Source organism: Physella acuta, unplaced genomic scaffold (assembly GCF_028476545.2).
Source record: "Physella acuta isolate Inbredline_101_S28 unplaced genomic scaffold, ASM2847654v3 ptg000308l, whole genome shotgun sequence".
In the NCBI taxonomy this organism is placed as follows: Eukaryota; Metazoa; Mollusca; class Gastropoda; family Physidae; genus Physella; species Physella acuta.
The window spans coordinates 1,006,034-1,027,500 of NW_026731827.1; the positions used below are offsets into that span (position 1 = coordinate 1,006,034).

The 21,467-nt window shown below is 35.1% G+C and overlaps 4 protein-coding genes across 5 annotated transcripts in view; all 4 read right to left on the bottom strand.

Moving 5' to 3' along the window:
* Positions 1 to 1,563: 1,563 nt before the first annotated feature.
* On the bottom strand, positions 1,564 to 16,362 carry LOC131940057 (uncharacterized). 2 transcript variants are annotated; one of them, XM_059298615.1, is made up of 10 exons: positions 16,345 to 16,362; positions 8,858 to 9,039; positions 5,499 to 7,168; positions 5,321 to 5,392; positions 4,408 to 5,193; positions 4,045 to 4,242; positions 3,584 to 3,847; positions 3,029 to 3,196; positions 2,547 to 2,687; positions 1,564 to 2,206 (listed from the first exon to the last, which is right to left on the bottom strand). In XM_059298615.1, exons 3-10 carry the CDS (start codon positions 6,955 to 6,957, stop codon positions 1,983 to 1,985), a joined length of 3,312 nt encoding a protein of 1,103 aa, XP_059154598.1. In that variant the 5' UTR covers positions 6,958 to 7,168; positions 8,858 to 9,039; positions 16,345 to 16,362; the 3' UTR covers positions 1,564 to 1,982. The 2 variants fall into 2 exon arrangements, with proteins under 2 accessions (XP_059154598.1, XP_059154599.1); XM_059298616.1 differs by lacking the exons at positions 8,858 to 9,039; positions 16,345 to 16,362 and adding an exon at positions 7,679 to 7,764.
* Positions 16,363 to 17,440: 1,078 nt separating this feature from the next.
* Positions 17,441 to 18,268, bottom strand: LOC131940114 (uncharacterized). Its single transcript, XM_059298692.1, has one exon. The coding sequence runs from the start codon at positions 18,161 to 18,163 to the stop codon at positions 17,441 to 17,443; it is 723 nt and encodes a 240-aa protein (XP_059154675.1). The 5' UTR covers positions 18,164 to 18,268.
* A 1,034-nt stretch (positions 18,269 to 19,302) lies between these two features.
* LOC131940063 (uncharacterized) lies at positions 19,303 to 20,259 on the bottom strand. Its single transcript, XM_059298626.1, has 2 exons — positions 19,703 to 20,259; positions 19,303 to 19,490 (listed from the first exon to the last, which is right to left on the bottom strand). The coding sequence occupies exons 1-2, from the start codon at positions 19,974 to 19,976 to the stop codon at positions 19,339 to 19,341; spliced, it is 426 nt and encodes a 141-aa protein (XP_059154609.1). The 5' UTR covers positions 19,977 to 20,259; the 3' UTR covers positions 19,303 to 19,338.
* Positions 20,260 to 21,104: 845 nt separating this feature from the next.
* LOC131940066 (uncharacterized) overlaps positions 21,105 to 21,467 on the bottom strand; it is a 5,201-nt gene continuing 4,838 nt past the window's right edge. Inside the window, exon 3 of the mRNA XM_059298629.1 lies at positions 21,105 to 21,467. This exon is cut by the window's right edge and continues 1,127 nt beyond it. The gene's annotated coding sequence lies outside the window, so the exon portion shown is untranslated.

Genomic DNA, 21,467 nt, shown 5'->3' on the forward strand with positions numbered 1-21,467 from the left:
TGATTATCTGTATTGTATGCAAGAAAGGTAAACGTTCTTTAAAATGAGTTCATTCTTGGCACAAAAATGCATTTACACCATTAACTTCGCTCAACAACATCATGTTTTTGAATAACTATTGATTCAATGTGTTCTGTTTTGTTGTTCATTTTGTTTTATTTTCGCGATTAATATAGTGGGCTATATTTGGGGATCAGAGTTTCTTCCAGGCATCTCTTCGGGGGGGGGGGGGGGGCTTCGGCCCCCCCCCCCCCCCCGAAAAATTTTACCGCCCCCCCCCCCCCCCCCGAACGAAATGAAATTTATATAATTTAAATAGAAAATATATACTTTTAACAGTGTCCGCCCCTCCCCCCCCCCCCCCGAAAATTTCAAGTGCCCCCCCCCCCCCCCGGAGAAAAAAGTCTGGAAGAAACACTGTTGGGGATTTTAATCGAAAACTCCTTTTTTGGGTCTATTTATAGAGAGCAAATTTGTCAGGAGCCTAATCGTCAAGTTATATTTCCGGGGTCTTTTTTGTCAGAAGCCCGTTTGACACGGATTTCTTAAAAGGAATCCTTTGTTGTTGCCAATATGTCGGGGCTATTGTATTTCGTTTATTCGTGGTTTTGCCGTTCCCTGTGTTGGCGAGTACAAGGATATTGTATTGTATGATCAGGTTTCTAAACAATCCCATACGTTTAAGTTTGAGAATTTCCTGAGGCTATCGTCTCATCCTATTACAATGTGTGTGTTTGTGTGGGGAAAAAAGGGAAATCCCCTTTTAATGGGTTGTATTTATTCGTTTGACTCACTTGTTCAGGGGCGTAGCTAGGGTTTTTTGACGTAGATGGAGCTGTGAGTGTAAATCTATAACAAGCGACAACTTCCCACGCATCCGATCTGGCGTGGTAACTATTTTAAAGCTAAAGTTCTATAAATAGATCTCTGTATAGCGCACTGGTGTTCTGAAAACTTTGTACTGGCAACGCCTTTATTCTCTCTCATAGCAGACTGTATTGATTAATTGCTTTCAAATGGTGCAGAGTGCAGCAGTGTATGCACACACGACCTTTTACTTTCACTGACTTGACCCACTTGAATATCCCTTTTATAAATGTTTACTGCAGCTGAAGTACTTGTACTCTTTCCTGAATTGCGTCGTCATATTCTTTGCTTAACGAAAAATCCCCACGTTTTCTTCTCTAATTTACTTTATGTTCAATAAGTAAAAGGGAAACTTAAACCAAGTAAAATTGCCTCTGGCAACACCCTCGCATCTAGTCTCAAATTTCTTCAGATTTCGATCAATTGTTTCGCACGAACCTTTGTTACACAAAGCTACTTTTAGAATACGGAACTACAGGGGTGTAGTAACTTAATCACACCATGACTAGGACGTCGTATTTATATATAGACATTATGCCTGTAGACTTACTGACCCTTGAAACCCTAAGAAAAGAATAGCTAAGATTGTACAAAGAGTTGTTTTGTTAGTGCTTTTTTATGGTAACAGGATTTGCTGATTGTTATCTATTTTAAACTATATGATTATATATTATGGGTATATGTAAATAAGCTTAATGATATATAAGACTGATGTGTATAACACATGTTTATTTTAAACTCATATACACACAATACAACACAATAAACACATAATACAACACAGTAAACACATCAAAAACACCCAGGTATATATGAGTATTGCCATAATGACAAAGTTATAACAACATATAAAATTAAGCACCTAAAAATAATGATTAAATAACAAACATTCAGATCTATTTGCTAAATTCCCTAATAGAGCTACATGACTTAATTACTCATCAACAATGCTTCTAACTTTAGACATATGTAATGTAATGCTAAAACATTTTACAAAAAAAATGTATGCCTATTTAGATAGAAATATCACAAACTATTTTATAACACTAAAAAAATATATAATTAAATTTAAAATTACATTTTATCTTGCATCCAGTTATTATTTTGAAACCTATTTAACTAAAGTATGTTTTGACTGTGGCCAGAATTTGTTTATTGCATGATGGGCAGTGGGTCAGCAGTTTGGAGCATTCTGTACAAGCATAGAGCTCTCCACAAGGCAGGAACAAGTCTTGTACTGGTGCCTTGAAGCACACTTTACATGTCAGCTGTTCCTGTAGTTTTTTATTTTCTTTTTCTAGAAGAGTTAACTTGCTGTCTTTTGTTGATTGCTTTCTACCTGCAAAAGATGTAACAGTTTATTTATAGGCTACTATTGTCCTAATAGACTAAGCTTTTCAATTTTGTGGCCTGTCATAAAAGTGCTTGATAATAGATGGTATTTCTGGGTTTAGGAGTTAGAGTAGATCATTTTTTTATTACTGGAACTAGGGTAATCTTTTGGATTAGGGTTAGTGTTGATGGCAGGTAGGGGCCAAAAATGTTAGTTATAGGTTTGTTACTAGCAGTATAACCAATCAATAAACAGGCTCATCACACTACAATTTGATGGTATTACCAGCCAGTTTGATAAAGTAATATTTCCCTAAATGTTGTAAGGATGATGGTATTGTACTTACTGTTAACATCTGCTGGAGTTGTGGCTGCACTGTTGCAGCTTGTAGCCTGTGGTGTTGTAGCAGTTGTGGGGTCAGCTAAATTTAAACTCTCACTGCCAGTTGGCTTTGAATCATTGTGATATTGGGTAGCATTTGACACCACTGAGAAAAACAATAATATTTATTGAAATTTGGCTTTTCTTTGGAACAGTTAGATCTTTTATTTTCATGTTAGATGCCTGCAGTGTTACAATATTACACACACACTTACAGACAAGAATCATAATATTAGAATTTGATAGTTTATTGGCATAAATTTACCAGACCACAATTAATAACTAAAATGTATGCATTATTTTAAAACCATGAGTTTATTTCTTTTAATAATATAGCTCTTATCATGTTTTAATTTAGATTATGAAGTAATACCAATAGCCAACCAAGCAGTTAACAGACAATGCTATTTGAAAACACTGTCCAGCTCCCCAGAACAAAATGGCTACCTGTCTGACTGGAGTTGGGAGCAACTGGTCCATGTCCAGCCTTGAGCTGTGAGACCAGGAATGGACACTCAGGCCGGTACTTCTGGTGCTCAGTGTAGATGTCATCCCCAGGTTTCCAGGACTTGAGGCCCAGACCACACTGGAAGCAGCGCACACAATCTGAGTAGCCTGCAATGAGAAGGGTCACAGATATTTGCTACAGCTGTTGTGGAAGATCAACATTGTTTTGTTTATATTCACAAGAACTTTCATTGGGTAGCTACATTTTATGTGAAATGAGTTATTTTTAAAGCAGTGAAATGTATTTGTTAATTTACCTCTTTATTACAATGGTGTGATATTTTAATTAATCAAAGTGTAAGGAAAATGATTGTAAACAATACTTTTTAAAATCATTAAGTGTGAAGAATATGTAAGCTATGCCTTTTTAGGTAAGGCTGAAGAATACAACACCTATGCTATTTTAATCAATTAAGTGAAAAGAATAATATTATGTAAGCAGTGTTTTAATAAGTTTTCAAGTTGTCACATGCACAGAAAGAACTGGTCACTTACCAGCATAGAAGAATCCTGCATGAGCCAGGCTCTCTGGAGTGTGAATTGTCTGATACTGCCAGTTGTTTAAGCTATCCAGCCTTTTCTGAAACACTATGTAGGCAGGGTAGGATGGGTGGCTCAGGACTTTGAACACTGGAGAGTTCACTTGCTGCTGCCCAGGACCTTCTTCATCTTCACTATCTGAGTTGCCAGGATTTGTGGCTGACTGACTTTCACCATTGTTGGGTGTTGAGGTGTTTTGAAAATCACTTATCACACAAGCTAAACAAGTTTAAAAAATATATAATAAATAACATTAACAGCCTTTTTAATTGTATTCCTTTAGGTCTACAAAACTGAGTAAAAAGTAAATAGTTAAAAAACTATGAAACAATATCTGTCAAAAAAATTCAGGTTATTTTTTAAAAATCAAAGTATTTATAGTAAAACTAGTATGAACAAACAAAAATGGTACTTACTTTTGAAGACAGAGCCACTTAAACTGTAATTGGTGTCGACTCCATTGTGCATCCATAGGTGCAAGAGAAGATTTTTCTGACCCCTAGCATCTGGCTGCCCATACTGGAAGGAGATGACTGGAGCTCCTGATGAGCCTTTGCAGGTGTCTGCCGCATACAGCAACACCTTGCGTGCATTGTCAACATCCACTTGCCCTACTGGGAATTGGTTAAAAACAAATTTTTTATGGCACAAACCTAACAGATACAGCAATTATTAAATATTAATTAATTAATATTAATAATATTGATAAATAATTAAAATAGTAATTAACTTTAATTATGGATGTTGTAAAAAATGTAAACACAGAAGAAAAAAAATACCTTGGTTTCTGTTTAATTTTTCAATTTTGTATTGAGTGTTTCCATTGTTGGTCTGTGTTTTGATTTCGTATTTGACGGGTACTGAGTCGCCATAAGACAAAACTTTTTCTTTGCCATGGGGATGGTTAATGATAAAAATCTTCTTTGTCAGCACTTCTTTAATTTTCCTAGGGAGTTTGTCCACTGCTGCTATTATTTTTTCTTTAGTTTGGTTGATGTCTCTGACCAGACCAGAGTCTGATGTCTTACAGACTAGGATGGAGATGTTCTCGCCTAGCTTGGTGCTGCGCAGGATGTACTTTCCTTTCATCTCTTTGACACCTCTCCTGGAGGGCTGATCATAAAAAAACTCTACAGTTGTCTTAGCAGCTTCTTCATCCGTCTGCACCACATGCCAGTTTACCTCAATGTAGAGTTTCTCTTTTTTAGGTTTTTTTAACACGTTGGTTAAAAACTTTTTCACTCCATGACCTTTGCCCCCATGAGAAGCTTCAGCTGGTTCAGAGTTCTCTTCAAAGTTTGTAATGAAAGAAACCATGCCGGTCCCAACCCTAATATCAGAGTCTTGATTTACTACAACTCTAACCGTCAGTTTCCCAAACAGCTTGAGCAGTTCCAGAAATTCTGTGTTTCGACACTGTGAAGGCAACTGCTCGGGGGTCAGGCTTGTCAATGGGAAGTAGGCAAAGTGGCCAGGATTTTTTTTGCATTCCATTCTGTGCAGTGGTTCCTGCCATTTTGGATCATCTTTCTTAATCTGTTCGCCTTCACCGTCACAAGGGTTTTCTAAAATTAGAACCAAACACAATACCTGTTTAAATCACAATTTGTTTCATTTACTTTACTATAGAATTTAATGTGCATATATCTCTAAACTAAGGATAAAAGGTTATTTATTTTTAAGCCTACTCACCAACAACAGGATAATTTTTTCCATTAGATTTCACAAAATTTGATCCACATAAGCCAGAGAAATTAGTTTCACCTGGAATGTATTGAAAAATGCATTATATGTATTTATAAAGTTTATACTTTTAGGTAATATAATTTTTGTAAATGATATATTTAAAAGATAAAAATAATTAATTTACCTGCTGTTGCCCCAGAGATGGTCTGTAGCTCACAATTAACTGGGTTACTTGTTTGTATAGCACTGTTGATTGGCTCATTTGTTTCTATCCCACTGCTGATTGGTTGATTTGTTTCTATCCCACTGTTAATAGGCTGATTTGTTTTTATTTCTGTATTGGCTGGATGACCAGTTTCTAATCCCCTATTGCTTGTTATTGGTGTTTGATTGTGTACATGATCAAGACAAACCATGGCTATGTTTCTACCTTCTGCACTATGTTCTTGATTCAAAATTGGCTGGTTGCTATGTTCAACAATATTGTCAGCCAATAGCTCATTATGGCCTTCAATTGTATTAGAAGAAGCTGTGGCTGAAGTCATTGCTTGAGGCTCACCACTTGTTTGATGGGTTGTAGCTAGTGCTTCATCATTCATCAGAGTGGTTGTTGTTTGTAATTCATCACTTGTTTGATGGGTTGTAGAGTGTGAATTGCTTGGATCAATGTTCCAAAAGTCAGTAAATCCTGAATCATTGCTGCCTTGACTGTCAACAAACTGACACCCAGTGAAGTGAAAGTTCTGATGTTTTGGGTCCACCATGTAGTTCCCTCTGCTGAAGTCTCTGATTGGAACTTCCCTAGAGCAGCCCTGACACTGTACAGAGGATCCCCCACCCTGGTGAGAGAAACCCGCCTCTGAGAGTCTGGTGAAGGAGACTGAGCTGAACTGGCCTTCACATGATATGTCCCTGTAGGAAGCCAAGCGCAGGAAATTTGGTTGCAGTATTGAATACACACACTGGTCAGTTGAGGGTCTAAGAAATAATCCTTCAGGTTGCTTTAGCCATTTGTCCAACTGGCCAGATTTATCTGACAACTTGCCAAATAATGGTGATTTAGTAGAGCTCTTAATACTTTGTATATCATCATTAGTAGTTGCATTAAAAAATCTTTGAAGAATATTTACAATGTTTTTCTTGTCTTGAAATGAATATGTTACAAAAAAGTTATTTTTAACAAACAGATGCAACAACATTATCATACAAATGGTAGAAGAAATAAGATAGTTTTGACCTAATTCAATCTTTTCCTCACGTAACAATTTACTATCAAACATTGCAGCAACATGTTCAGGTATATTCTTCACATTGTCACCATTTACTGATTCATTTTCTGGTGATATTTCAGCTCCAGTGCTTTTAAAATATCCAATCAGTTTGACATTATTTGGTGGCTTTAAATTTATAGTAAATGCCAATTTAGCTATTCCTTCTGCTAAAATCATTGCTTTTAACTTTGCCATCAAAGTCTGTAGTTTTTCTCTATGACTTTCAATTTTTTCAAACAAAATCTGCTGATAAGAAATGTCAATAGGACCAGAACTGACAACATCATCTTTCTCTTCTCCAATCCTTAAAAAAATGAGCAGCAAGCAAATCAGGATAATGAAGTATACTTTCATTCTGGAAAATGGTATCATTATAGAAGGAAGTGACTGAAGTGTATTTTTTTCTAGTTTTAAAATTATAAGCCCAAATACTTTTTAATAATGTTTTATTAAAACTGCTCCACTGTAAATATTTGATTTTTTTTTCCTGTATTTGAAGTTGGAGAGCTGCTTCTGTTTTATGGGAGACGTGACTGCCCTTTGAACAGACTTAAAATCAAAATAAGCCGTGATACGAAGCTACCTGTAATAAAAATGGAAATCACAACAAAAGAGGTATGGCTACAAAGAGAGTAAAAGAAGTAGATGCTTATATGACATATCTCTTTTAGTGTGATGTTATCTTTAGTGTTAGGCGTTAGGCTATAAAGAGTAATAGGCCTAAATTATAGGTAATTAATAATAATTTATAATAAGTAGGCCTATAAATTCGGTATTAAGCCATTCCAATAAAATAAAACTACCTATATGTCTATATATATTATATATATATATAGCCTAATTTATAATATTATATACTATAATATAGTATATACTATATAGTATATATGTTATCTGAACTCTACTTCATCTGGCCAAATGGATTGCTTGGTCTAAAGAATAATCTTAATTTTAATACCATAGATTGCCATAGATCATAGAATCCAGTTATCGCTTATTTTTAACCTATTAATATTTAATAATATAGATCTAACCGTGTAGGCCTAAACGATAACGAATAATTATATTGAAAAATAATCACTCTAGCACTTACCTTTTCAACATTTCCACTGATATTAATAAAAGACTTGAATACATGAATAGAACTATCGCTACAACTAGATCTAGAATCTAGTTCTATACCAATCCTCGATCGCATTTAATATCTTTACCAACTTATAAATAGGGAAAACCGGTTATTTATACTACTGGGAAAATCCGGTTTTAAAATTCATTTTCACAGTGGAAATTTCTGTAAATTTTATTCTTTATTTATGGATTTTTTGCTATTGTGGTAAATCCAGAGTTTCTTCCAGGCATCTCTTCGGGGGAGCGAAGCCCCCCCGAAAAATTTTTACCGCCCCCCCGAACGAAATGAAATTTATATAATTTATATAGAAAATATATACTTTTAACAGTGTCCGCCCCCCCGAAGAAAGTTTACCGCCCCCCCGAAAATTTCAAGTGCCCCCCCGGAGAAAAAAGTCTGGAAGAAACACTGGGTAAATCTAGTTACTCCACGTTTTATTATTTTTTTATTTTGCGCTGTTTCGGAAAAATTGTTTTTAATCGTGTAATTTGATTTTGTTTCATTAAAACTCACGATTATGAAAGGCCAAGGCTATTCACAGCCGTTTGGGAATAGCCGTACTGTGGCTATTATATAAGTTAAAATAATAGTTTACAACGGGATATTAAAAACCGTTGTAGTTTTCTGTGATAAATGTTTTAAGGTACTAGACAAATGGCCCGTTGAGGTTGATAATGTTGAGGTAGATCTAGTGATTTTCGTTTTGGTTTTGATTTAGAGAAAAATACAACATTTTTCGTTTGACTGTGACAGTTTTCCTTGTGTTTTCTCAAAAGCACTCCCGGCAGACAGAAATATAGACAGACATAATAGCGAAACTATTATCGTAGATAATATATTTACCGTTTAAAATTTTCTGCTGTTTTTTTAAAGCCTTGCACTGATTGTGAATCAAAATAAATCCAATAACATAAAGTAAACCACAGCCCTAATTGACAATATTGGCATACTTTGTTTTAAACCCTGACGCTAAACTTAATATTAAGAGTAGCACTAATACTCATCTAACACATAATTTGAAGTTTGTGCCTAAAGAAACTGATCGTAAACATGAAAAATCAATTGTAGGCCCTAATTATAAAATCAAAATTTGTCTAATATATTAGCCAGCCTAACATATCGTCCACAACTACTTTATCTTACCAAAAATTTTAAAATTTATTCCTTCGGGGTTGTCCATTATTTCTTCCATTGTTACACTTTGTCACAAAATCAATGACGTCATACTTGAAGATGCAAAACACCTTCAATTGCAATTTTTGTATTATGAAACTGCTGGGGCAATAGCAGCTTAGTAGTTTGCTTCAATTTACAAAAACATGGTGCTGAAATTCCAATTTAAATGCAAACATACATAAAAAATTCAATTTTTGCAATAAAAATGTGGGACGTTCTTTGATCCATTCTTTTCCATAAATCCTCCCCCCCCAACCCTATTTACTCCCTCCCCAGGACCTTGAAGATATTTATACACTTCTAAACAAATAATGACAAAGAAAAAATTAGAAAATAAGTACATATTATTTGAATCCCTTTGCTTTCCCTACCACATTGCATTTTATCACTTTCAAGGAAGTTCCACACTTTTATTCTAGCATGAACCAATCACGAAAGAAGCAGTTTTTATAATGTATCAGACAAACCTATAATGTATGTGATAAATAATAATGCTTAATTAATTTTGTTATTTGTAATCGACGATAATTTAAGAGCTTAGTTGATAAATGAACTAGCATTTTATAAATGATAAATACTGAATTTTTAGACATCAATTTTAAGTTATGAATGCACAGTCCATTTTATCTTTATAGTATATATTACCTACCCCCAATACAGAGGCGGAGGGCGGGGAGGGCGGCCGCCCCGGGCGCCGACCCTAGGGGGGCGCCAAAAAGAGTAGAACATACTTTTAAAAGCTCATTTTAAGCTGCAGTTTTGAATTATAAACAGTCAAAGTAAAGAAATTTAACTGCTGAGAGCCTTTGCATACGGATGTAACTGTTTTCTACCTTGATTGTATAACTGTAAAACGTATATCCTTAAAAAAAATAGTGACCGGAAAAACCGCTTTCTAGCTTTCCTAGATGGGGGAGGGGGGGCGCTTTTTCGAAGTCTAAAATCGGAAAAATATCACACCGAATTAAGGAATAAATAACCGATATCACTCAGAAAAGAAACCCATTGTACTAAAGCGTATTTTACGATTGTTTAACATAAAAAAAAGAGTCAGTGGCGTTTAAAATCCGCTCTACCATTTTTTTTCCAAGATGGTGGGGGGCACTTTTTCACCAACAAAAACTGCAGGATGTGTACTGGATCGGTGACTAGATAACTCTTTTAACACTTTAAAGTGTTACCAAAAGTAGACCAAATAAGCTTGCACCTTCTACAAAATACAATCTAAAACAGTGGTTTTTAACTTTTTGGAGGCACCGAACCCCACCAGTTTCATATGCGCAATCACCAAACCCTTCTTAATAGTGTATCGTCCACACTGACAAAATCCGATCGTGAATCATATTAGTCGGCTGTGTGTCTTGATCTCCGCGCGGAAGCCCTGAGTCTGAATTGCCGAACCTCTCGGGTTCGATGGAACCCACTGTTCTAAACTCTTTTTGATTTTCTTTTTTTATTCGTTTCGGCTTCATAAGGAACATATACGTAGGCAACACTTCGTCAACTCACTTGATTTTTATGAATATCGAACTCTAATAATACAGCCTCCTCCTTCTCTATTTCAAACGATTTTCTTCAGAACTTATTTCGTCTTTTTCTCTTCCTCTTTCCCCATGGACTTCACACAAGCACCTGCATAGTGAAGTTATTTTTTGTCTTTCTCATATTGTGCCCTAACCACCACCTTTTCATACTCCACTGTCTTACCTAGCTCCGAGCCATAAAGTAAAAGATACATCATATTTAGCTATAGATCCTGGTTGAATTTTTTTGACAATGCATTTGAATTCCACATCGACTTAGAATGTTAATACGCATTTTATCGCTGCTGATTCTAATCTGAACGTCACGGACGTCAGATATTATCATTACACTGGTTATTACAGCTTCATCAACCAGTACAATTAGTTCTGAATTTGTTGTTGACTGTTGAGAAGGCAGCGCACATCTGATAAATCCAAGACTATGAGCTGTTATGTCCTTTGGATTCTAATTTATTTCCTCTAGCTGGTTTCATTATACAATCAACCAGTCAACGAAATACCCATATCGTATTCCGATATGAACAATAATTTGCTATTGTATGTTAATTGTATGACCTAAATCTAACAAACGTATAATCCAAGTATCTACTATATCATATAATCCAAGTATCTACTATATCATAACAGAGACCGTTCCAAAGATAAAACATAAAAAGGCTGTCTTAAACGAATAAGCACATGCTACACTTTTTTTTCTGACATTACTAATCATCATTTTTAAAGGATAATGCATCTGAATGGGAATTTAATTGGCGTCGAGTAAAGTTTTAGGGAACGACAATCATACAGCGTAATTATTCTTTTTTTCCGGACTGTCGCACACACACACACACACACATATATATATATATATATATATATATATATATATATATATATATATATATATATATATATATATATATATATATATATATATATATATATATATATATATAATATATATATATATATATATATATATATATATATATAGGGCTATATATATATATATATATATATATATATATAGCCCTATATATATATAGCCCTATATATATATATATATTGGGGGGCGCCAAACTGAAAGTTCGCCCCGGGCGCCGGGAAGGGTCGCTACGCCTCTGCCCCAATATAGAGTAACAAATTCTCTTCTACTCTGGTAACAGTGACTGAATGACGTTCAGATAAACAAAACACCCAGCTAATAACCAACGCTAATGTGTTTCACTTTCATTTTCTCTTGTAATTTCCGTTTTCCCGATAGGCCCTAATTGACACGCATAATCTAAATATAAACCTGGCTGGTTTTCATAAAAGTTTTTTAACGAATCATCCTGTATCCAATATATTCGAGTTATAAGGATTTATATTGAATAATACGCAATGAATAGTCCGTTTCTATTTGGATATATTAAACAATGAGCTTGATTTAATCGAAACGAATATTCTGAAGCTATGCATGAATAACATCAGACTCAGAGTTTCTTCCAGGCATCTCTTCGGAAGGGCGAAGCCTCCCCCCCCCCCCCCCCCCGAAAAAACTCTATCGCCCCCCCCCCCCGAACAAAATGAAATTTATATAAATTATATAGAAAATATATACTTTGTACAGTGTCCGCCCACCCCCCCCCCCCCGAAGAAAGTCTACCGCCCCCCCCCCCCCCGAAAATTTCAAGTGCCCCTCCCCCTCCCCGGAGAAAAAATTCTGGAAGAAACACTGTTCAGAATATTGTTTCTTAACTAGTGGTTCTTAACCTTTCGAGGGTAGGGTACCGAGCCCCACCAGTCTCATAATATGATAATTTACCGAAACCTTCTTAATAATAGCTCTATCGTGATTCACATGAATCGGGCGTGTGCCTTGACCTCTACCGAACCCTGATACTGACTCACCGAACCACTGCACTAAACGTTAAACCCACTTATTCACAGCTTACAACTCCCCCCCCCCCCCCCATACACACTTTAAAACCTATACACCATCCCAAAAGTCCGATTTAACCCTCTTTCAACCTCATTTACGATGTCTGAAAGTAACATAATAAAGAAATATTTAAGAAATAGCATAATGTATATATGCTTTAATGTGTTACTTTCAAATAATTTTGATATGTATTTTGATATGTAATCTACTAAAAACAGAATGATACAAATGTAGATGCACATACTTTAACTAATACACCCTTATCTACAAACATTGAAACAGAGACTTAGATATATACATAGTAAAACACAACTTAAAATAATGCACAATAAGTGATCCTGAAATATTCTATCGCGAGCAGTTTCATCCCATCTCTATAAAAATATAAACTGTTTAACGATATACTTACTAGTGACACTCTTGCTGAAATTTGGAATTAAATTGCTTCAACGAATATATAAATTATTCTGAAACTACAGTTCATGGAGTTCACTAGTTCAAATGACAACATTACAATACCAACGAACAGGATAAGCGTTTACGTTTTTCTTTTATCTACAAGTACTTTGGCGACAATGTGTGTGTGTGTATATATATTTGTATAGCTTTGGTCATTTTTAAAATTATCATTGCGTAAGGCTAAGCAATATTATTCTATTTATCAGTTTTGGAAGTAACATTTTAGATTACGTTAGCTTATAGTAATAGTAATAAATAAGCGGATAAGGCAGTTGAAAAATATTTTACTTGCTGTGTAAAAAGCAAAAATGTGTTATAAACTAATTGCAGTAAGTTAACCCACCCAAATACTTCGCAGGGGCGGAACTACAGTGCCGCCAGACCCCGCAATGCGGGGGGGGGGGGGGCACGCCGTTTAGGGGGCCCACAGCCGTCCATAATCATTTTTTTAGAGTTAAAATTAATTTTCTTGCATTTTTGACCTGATGGTTGTTTTGAAAAAAAGAATACTGTAGCTGTGGTTGGAGTATCTATTCTATATACTACAATTCCTACAATCAAACACACGCTGTTGTCGGCAAAAATCTTTTGAAAAAACATCAATTGCGCGAGAGGCCGCTAGATATTAAGACGGCTTTTTGAGACCATCCTAAATTTGGTACTGATGGATAAAAGCACATCGGTGCTTTGTTGTCCCTTTTAAGTTCCTCTCAAACCTCCCCTCCCGCTCTTAACCTTACAAGAAGCGTATAGATAGCGCCTCAACAACTAAGCTGGCTCGAATCGGTGGTAGTGTGGACAAACTAGCGCTCCAACAACTAATATCCAAGAAATAAAGTGCCGACATTGTTTACGTTTAATAAACACTGTTCTAGAAAACAAGGCAAACGTCTCAAATAAATACACGAATGATAGCGTGTTATATATATATATATATATATATATATATATATATATATATATATATATATATATATATATATATATATATATATTAGTTTCATCACTGGCACCTTGATAGTGGTTTTGTAAATAACAAACAGATAACAGATCTAATACAGTAGTGATGTTATATAGTAGCTAAGACATGCTGTTGCGTAAATTTTTTTTTTTAAATATACACATTAGCTGTAGTGTGAAAGCTTGGCGAATGTTCAAACCACTTCCATAAATTATTTCCCTTTTTCAAATAGTCAAATAGGGGTGCTCAAAAGCTCCTTTTAATAGATTTGTAATAATCAAATTAAACAGCAATTACTGATCTTAATTATTATTTTAAAAAAATAAGTACTAAAGAACGGTATAGTATAAAAATGAAACGTATTTAAAATAAATAATGTAAATACAAAAAAACATAAAAATAAACATAACACGAGATACCATTACTTATACAAAACTTCATGATTTATATAATTTTGACCGACTTTATGATTAGGGGTATTAAACATAAATGAAAACAGAGATTTTTCAAAACAGACCAATGCACTCATACACATGACATTTTGTTGTGATTAGATTTAATTGAATTTTCTTGTTCAAAACCCGATCAGGCCAGAAAGGAGTGTCCTATGTTCGTATTGTGTTTATATATATATATATATATATATATATATATATATATATATATATATATATATATATATATATATATATATATATATATATATATATATTTGGGGGGCCCAAAAAAATTTTGCGGGGTGGCCCATTTTTTCTAGTTCCGCCACTGATACTTCGTATAATTTATTGTAGACGCTGTATTTTTTTTTTACTTTAAATTTCGTAACGTAGCGTAGCAACGGTAATGATTTGGTTGATGTAGACAACCTTGCATCAGCCTATTATTGGTAATCAAATGTTTTCAAGTTGTCGGGTTTTCCTCCCCCTTTCACTTTCGGATTGAACATGAGGTGGCAATGTACTATTTATTAAACTGGCACCAATGACAGTGTGGGACCGGGCAGAGGCGTAGCGACCCTTCCCGGCGCCCGGGGACAAACTTTTCGATTTGTACCCCCCCCCCCCACAAACTTTCGATTTACACCCCCCCCCCCCCCCCTCGAGATTTCAATTTGCACCCCCCCCCCTCAAACTTTCGATTTGCACCCCCCTCAACCTTTCCATTTATTTTTCCAACCCATTTTGGCGCCACCTAAGGTCGGCGCCCGGGCCCCGCCCCCCCCTCGCTACGCTACTGGGGACCGGGCAGAATAAACCCTATTGCGCCTCGCAATTCGCTTCTCATGTCTATACTTCCAAATAATCAATTGTCTATCAGAGACACACCAGCTCACTTTTCTCCATCCACCAATTAAGTATTTAACATCCAAACTAGAGATACACAAGATGATAACTTTACGGATAGCAAGATGGCAAAAAGACAATAGATACCGAAAATTAACGTACACATTTGTCAACAGGTAATATGGTCTCACTGACTCAAACATAGTAGGACTGGGTCTTCTTGGCCTATTTATTTACGGCGTCCTGTTTATGTATAACATGTAGGCTAATAGTCTATTGTTCGAGTTTTCTATTGATTTCCAGTTTGTCGATAAAATTGATTCTCCAGTGCCCCAGCAAAAATATAGACTGACGTCAGCTACCAATTAAGTTACAATAGAATGCAAAGTATAATAAATTGTTCTTAAAAAATTTCAAAATAGACTAATTCGCTGTAAAAAAAAATCCGAACACACTAAGGAAAAATATATCTGAACAATGGCAATTTTTAGAAGTTTAACTGAAGTTAAAAAAAAACAACTAATTAGTAACAAGTAGTTAACTTGAAACTTTTCCCCATATAGAGTGAACTTCAGCTTTTTAATTATTTTTTTTTTACATTCAAAACAATTTTGTGAATGTAGGAATAATTGCCTATCATTTAGAAATTATTTATATATTAGTGCGTATACACTAATATTTTTATTCGTTATCATTTATCATTTCTTCGAATACGAAATCGATGTCTCAAATAGTTTTTTTTTTCCTCATAGGTTTTTAATCGCCTAGTAACAATTTTTGTTTATATGGACTATTTGTTTAAAGTTACTGCGATACGAGTGTTAGTATAATATTTTTATAGACTGAATTCCTTAGAACTAGCATAAACTTAAAACATATTTTAAAAATTAAAGTTAGTAATTGAATTTTTTTAAAGCCTTTTTAACAGAGTATAAAGATCCGGTTTTCAAGGAATTTTTAAAGGACATTATCATAAGAAATGTCTTTAATATTTAACATAAGAATAAAAGTGTCAGCATTACCTTGTAAAACCTGTATCATCTGTATATATATATATATATATATATATATATATATATATAAATATAATATTATATATATATATATATATAATATTTATATAAATATATATATATATATATATAAATAAATATATATATATTTATATAGATAAATATATATATATATATATTATATATATTATATATATATATATATATATATATATATATATTATATATATATATATATATATATATATATATATACATACACTCCCATATACGTTTTCAAACATTTACCTCGTATATAGGCCTACATCTACCCACTTGCTTGGCTACAGGACAACTGTGTCTGTATTAAATAAACACACCTAGCACGTTTGATGAAGTAACAAATGACGTCACAGTAAAATAGACTTGATTTTTCTATGCTCTTTTTAATGCGAGTTGTGGTGTAACTGGTTCAATGAACTGGTCTAAAAATATCGATGAACCAAAATGACAGGCAGCTTACACAAGCACTTGACAAACTATTGACTTAACGTGCCAAAGGGATTTATTTAGAACCCCCCCCCCCTCAAGATTTTGATTTGCACCCCCCCCCCCCAAGATTTCGATTAGCCCCCCCCCTCAAGATTTCGATTTGCACCCCCCTCAAACTTTCAATTTATTTTTCCAACCCATTTTGGCGCCCCCTAAGGTCGGCGCCCGGGGACATATGTGTCCCCCCCCCCTTTCGCTACGCTACTGATTAGATAAATCCTCACAAAACATCAAACATCATACAAGTTCTCCCACCTTAACAGAATTGCCCGGAGATATTACTTTAAAAATCCTAGATAAGCTAACAAGAATTCATGATTCAGGGTACAAATAGCTGACACGATGACACAGCAATGACATCAGCAGCGGTTTACATTCTTTTTGCCAGGTCACATTCTCGCCAAAGGTAGGCCTACTGGTTGTTAATATAGTCTTACATAAACAATTTTTTAAAAGCATAAAAAAATGTCAAAAAAGGTAGGCCTATAGATTTATTGCTTCGTACAATCTTAGCATTTTTATTTTTCTAATAAATTGATAGTGCACAAATTTTTTTCACAAAATAAAATATACATAAAGTCTTCATCAGCTTTATTGCTTGTTCTTCGAAAATTATACTTTTTTGCTCTATCAATGGTGGGTTATTTCAGTAAAGCCATAGTGATCCTATTTCAATGTAAAATATACATGACTTTAGTAGGTTTGTAATTATATTTTTACTCATTTACTCAAAAAAAATTAAATGAATCATTTTTAAATGAATCATAAAATAATTAATTACTGATATATTTTTACACGAAAACAATTACGTTCATAAAAATGTAATATCATTAATTCAAAAAATGTAAACAAGTTATGTCTTGCAACTTTTAATAGAACATTGTGTGCAGATCAAGACACAATCACGTCTAAAGTTTGGGTTACAAATACTGTAAATGATCGGATTAGCTGCACTGTTGATAAGATAGAACACGATAAAGAAATTGATGATCGAATCTTCCTGTGCTGTTGGGTGGTCGAGGAGTGTAGTGACCGCTGTGAGCAGCAGGATGGTGATGGTTGTCATGTAGCTCACGATGTAGGTGACGCTGGTAGCCAATAGCATGCGGGTCGTTTTTCCCATCAATAAACAGTTAGAGTTTCTTCCCTTGGTGCTGGCTGTAGGAAGTATTGGTGCAAGGGAGGTTGTGGAGATTTTCCTCCTTGATTTCTTGCTGGCGTTTGAGTTCAATCTCGGGTAATCGGTTGTCTGAATTGTATGCACATGAAGTTGGCTATCTTGTTTTATATCGTCGGCCTCCTGCGTAGTAACATTGGTTACCCGCTCAAAAGCAGATACGCCTGGTACAGCCGAGATTCTTTTGGCATCATATCGTCCTCTCGCGTTGTTTGGTTGATGATTGTTGTTGTTTACGTTCCTAGTACTACTATCGTCACTGCTGACATTCGTGTCTTGACTTGTATTTGATACCACCGAACTCTCGTCTTTCTCACAACTTGTTGACGATCGTTGTTGTAAGACAATATCACGTGAAAGTGTATTTCTCTGTGTTTTACCATCCAAACCAACACTCATTGTTTCTCCCAGCTTCCTTACCGCGTGTCTCCGTGCCGCTAAGCCAATGAGAAATGAGAATGTAGAGAGTTGAGAGGGTGATACAGCACGTCACGACAACCAGAACGTAGAAGCCGTGGGATAGTTTGGGCCAGATGGTGCCACTGTACTGGTCAGCGATGCCGCAACTGTACCTTAACATGCCCGGAAGTTGAGTCTTGCTGGCCAAAATACTATAGAATATTCCGAATGGGATGCTGAAGAGAAGAGACAGGCCCATGGCACAGGCGCAGATAACTCTTGTTTCTTTTATGGTGATTTGTCTGCCAAACGGCCTGCAAATTTTTCTGTACCTATGTAATATATATATATATATATATATATATATATATATATATATATATATATATATATAACGTAAGAGAGAGAGAGATAAAGAGAGAGAGAGAGGGAGAAAGAGAAAAAGTTAGTAATAGTGAGAAAAAACTTTGTTAAAAACCTGAAAAAATTCAGCTGAATTACATAGTCTTTGATGTGAATTGTGCCTTGCAATTTTTTAAGGATCTTAATTAAAACAGGTAAATTATATATACGAAGGGGCAATTTTGATGGACCATTTCTTCTACTTGTCTCCCCCCTCCCACCCCCACCCCACACACACTGGCATCAGTGTTTCTTCCAGACTTTTTTCTCCGGGGGGGCACTTGAAATCTTCGGGGGGGGGGCGGTAAACTTTCTTCGGGGGGGGGGGGGGGCGGACACTGTTAAAAGTATATATTTTCTATATAAATTATATAAATTTCATTTCGTTCGGGGGGGCGGTAAAAAATTTTCGAGATGCCTGGAAGAAACTCTGACTGGCATCGAAAAATCTCATTAACAATACAATTAATTAACGTATCTCAACCAAAACGAATTAGTATAAGAGATCATTTCTTATGGTTAAACACCTCGTGTTGTCTATGAAAAAAAAATTCCTTTGGTGTATATAAAAAGCTTACATACAAACTACAATGTAGCAACAAAAAAGATAAAAGATAAATAAAATACATTTCCCCCTTAGAAGCGGTTGTCTCGAAAAGGTAAAAAAAAAATGAAAGTTATTTCTGACACCACCAAATGTAACTGCACTCGCCTTATTTTGTATCCACCCCCACATGGACATTTATTCTCATTAGTGTTACATGTTGCCACGTTTAATATTTTGCTCCACACACCGACCTTATTATGGCCACTATGACCAATAGAATCGCCGATGTCCAGGCTGTAAAACTGTTGAGAAAGTAGTAGCCCTTACATACGATAACGTTAGTGTAGGTCACAGTGTGTAGAATGGTGTAGATTGTACCTGGAATAATTGGGTAGTCAATGCTTAGTCTGGCACATGAAAATTATAATTTCAGTGACGTTATATTTTACTTTTGATGATTCAATGTGTGTTGTCTTTATTATTAGAAATAATTTTATTTATTTTAATGCATTAAAATTTATAAATAATTATATTAAAAAACAGGTTTTACTTTAACAGATAAATCATTAAAAGAAATATGTCAAACTCACCTGGAATGATGACCACATTTGTCATCAGGTCCACGAAGGCGATGACCTGTATGAGAGTGACCGTCGGGGTTTTGTTAACTTTACGTGAGTACACCATCAGGATGAGCGAGTTGCCGAAGACGCCACAGATGGTCAGGACAGAGAGCAGCACAAAGGACGGGATGTTGGCACTGTTGTTGATACCCTGCAGCCACTCCAGGCACTGCCACTTCTCCACTTCTGAGTGAACCACATCTTGCGGTGTAACGTGTGTTGATGGCGTTGAATTGTTCATTTTTCATAACCCTTAACTATTATAGCTGAATTATCAACAGTTTAATTTGAATATGCAAATAGGATTTTTATACAGAGATTTTATAATGCTCAGCAACAACATATTTATAATCCACAGGAATCCCGCAGTGGGCTGCATGCTGCATGCAATAGACGCAAATCAATTTACATCCGGATGGTTGTTGCTATCAGTGGTTGCATACATGAGTGGTGAGGTTTGTTGGTATTTTTGTCGCGCATGAATACATGTTTACCGTTTACAGACACAAATGATGCCGAGCCTAAGCTACACTTATATTTACTTTTCCAATTTATAGCAGGAAGTGAATCGGACGTTAAAAGTTGCCCAGACCTTTAGAAAAGGCTTGTTGTCGGAGGTTTTTAATTTTTTTGTTGTGTTCCTCTGGTCAGCGGTTCCCAACTTGTATGAACTCACAAAGTTGGTTAAGCATACACTGAAAAAAAGTGATGGTCACAAGGTAGGTGAATAATCATGGGCAGTATTTATGTGACAAAAATATGGTTAGTGGGTTGATAAGAATGTGCTGAGAACCGCTGTACACCCCGAACTTTAGTCTGCTATTGTTGAGATATCTTTATGGGTTTCACGATTGTTAGAGCCTTTATAAGTGCATATATCATTGTAACAAATATCTCGTTCTCAAACTCTACCAACAACTAGAATTTGATGTATTTACCATTTTTCTAAAATTATTTCAGTCATTGACTAATGTATGAAGGTTGTAAAGTATCAAATAAATAAATCTCCTGTGTGATGTTAGCCCAGTACAACATGCTAGTATATCGTGTGTACACTTCAAAACAGTGCAACATTCTGGTACATCGTGTGTACAAATCACTGCAAGCTGTAGAACCTCGCGTTTACACATCAGTGTAACATTCTAGTGTGTCGTATGTGCCATCTAGAAATAACATGTAGTTTATATATATATATATATATATATATATATATATATATATATATATATATATATATATATATATATATATAAGAACTAACGGGGAACATAAATCTACCCTAGTTTTTAAAAAATTTAAAAACCACTTAATTCTAATTTTTAGTGAGTCGATTGATTTTATTATGATGTAATCTAATTTGATCAATAATCATGTAATAAAATAAAATCAATAAATTACATTATCAATTAAAAGCGAGTGATCTTACTTTTACATCTTCATTCTTAATTGTAATATGACGTGATCTGCTCTAATACAAGTAAATGTTGCATGTCAACTCGTTATGTGCTATTTACTCCGGTTTCTCAGCCTGATTTCCTTTCTGGATTTTGTTCCATAGCTTTTGTCCACATATGAACAATAAAGAAAGCAACAGTTGTTTGATTTTGGAGTTTTCCCACCCAAATCAGTTGCTGTCCCAAGTTAACGAGCACCTTCTTCCAGGTATTTGAACTCGGGACTTCTTGGTTTAGAACCACGAGTTTTATCGATCCGATTACACCGACCCCTCAAA